Source organism: Sparus aurata, chromosome 10 (genome assembly GCF_900880675.1).
Source record: "Sparus aurata chromosome 10, fSpaAur1.1, whole genome shotgun sequence".
NCBI lineage: Eukaryota > Metazoa > Chordata > Actinopteri > Spariformes > Sparidae > Sparus > Sparus aurata.
The window spans coordinates 4,430,575-4,432,512 of NC_044196.1; the positions used below are offsets into that span (position 1 = coordinate 4,430,575).

General features: G+C 36.7%; 1 protein-coding gene across 1 annotated transcript; it reads right to left on the minus strand.

The window, feature by feature from the left end:
- Nucleotides 1-668: 668 nt before the first annotated feature.
- LOC115590391 (trace amine-associated receptor 13c-like) lies at nt 669-1,688 on the minus strand. Its single transcript, XM_030431748.1, has one exon. It carries the CDS (start codon nt 1,686-1,688, stop codon nt 669-671), a length of 1,020 nt encoding a protein of 339 aa, XP_030287608.1.
- Nucleotides 1,689-1,938: the final 250 nt, after the last annotated feature.

A 1,938-nucleotide genomic window follows, 5' to 3' on the forward strand; every position in this document is an offset into this window, starting at 1 on the left:
AAATGTAGTAAATCTTTGCTAATTTTTGTTGTTGTTGTTTTTTCTTCCTCTTTGTATTACTGATACTTATTTACTTATTTCATGGATTGCACAGGATAGGCAAAAATAAGCCTTGGCTTCAGCCTATTCCTTTTTCGGTTACAGAGTTTGTTTAATATTTATTTTTTTTGTGAGAAAATGTTGAGTGGAAGTCTGTATGATAATATCTGCCAGTTGATTGCACATGATTTAAGTATTTTATATTGTAACCGAAATAAAACTATTCATTCATTCATTCACATATGCATATACATGACAACATCAGCCAACCATCATTGATTTGATTGATTGAATATGATTTGGAATTTAGAAGAGAACTAGTCAGTGTATATAAAGGTGTTTTTTTAGATTAAAGTACTGAAAAAGTTTTACTTGAAAAATGGTGTATAAAACTATCACACAGGAGGACAAACATAATGGCCCAATAATAAAGCATATTGTTAGACAACATGTAGCAATAATATCCTAATAAAGACAGTGATTTGTTTTAAAAAAAAAAATACAGTTATTGCTGACGAGTAAAAAACAAAGGCCTTTCTACCACTGATGCAAATGCATGCCCACTACCTTGTTTTAAAACTATCCTATTTGAAAATGTTAAACAGTATATACTTTTGAGTGTGGATGTGTCATTTAACAGATACATTCATGGTTGAAGAATTTGGGCTAAATATTTTCAGAGTGATTATACAATGAAAACATAATTTGAAGGAGGGATAAAACAAGGCATAAATAATGGGGTTACAGGCTGAATTCAAGTAACTCAACCAGTATAATGCTTCGTAGAAGAAAGGATCAATGTGGAAGCCAGTGAGAGGATCAATGATGTATTGCATAAAAAAGGGCATCCAACAAAAGATGAATACACCAAGCACAATACTGAGAGTCTTTGCAGCCTTGCTCTCAGAGTGCTTAATCAACCCACCTCTTCCTCTGTCATTTGAACATTTGTTCTTATCTCCAATCTTTCTTACATGCTGTTCGGCCACAATAAATATTTTAGTGTAAATACAAACCATTACGGTGCAGGGAAAGAAAAAGCAGAAAGCGCTGCTCAACATTCCCCAAAGTGGGTTAAAGTAAACAAAACAAGCGCCAAGGCAAAAATAGTTTGATATTTCTAACCCCGCCATGTTGGCCTTTGAATAAATGACTCCATAAGCATAGACAGCAGCCAGTGCCCAGCTGACACATACCATCATCACAGCCACTGACATTGTGATTCTTCCAGAATAATGCAGAGGATTACATATTGCTTCATGTCTGTCAACAGCAATGCAAATCAGGTGGAAGATAGAAAGAGTGGTGAGAAACAACTCAGAACTGGTGTGTATGTCACAGAACGTGTCGCCATAGAACCAGCAGCCATGAATAGTCCGGGTGGCACTGAAGAGCATCACAGTAACACCTACTAGTAGATCAACCAGAGCAAGAGATAAGATGAGCACATTGGTAGGACTATGCAACTGTTTGAAATGACATACTGACACGATGACAAAAGAGTTCCCTAAAATGGTAGCCAGCATGATCGAAATAAACAGCAAATACAGGGCAAAACTGGTCCACACACTGAACTGTTGCATAACACATGAGGCATTGCTGCCAGGAAGACATTGCATCAACAGCTCTTGAGAAAAGTTAGCAGTCATCCTTAACACAAACACATATGCCAAAACCTCAGAGATAACCCAACAGAACCCAACAGAGAGAGGACCTCAGGAGAAACATGCTTAAACCTCTCTCTTGTCGCAACATTGAAGCCACCTAAATAATCATCGGATTCACTGTGCCATCCAATCAAAGGCCTTCTATTAACATACACTTAAAATAGTCGAGCAACGTCATTACATCATTATGTTTGCAATTGTCTCGATATTCATCCAAATAACCATTAATGGT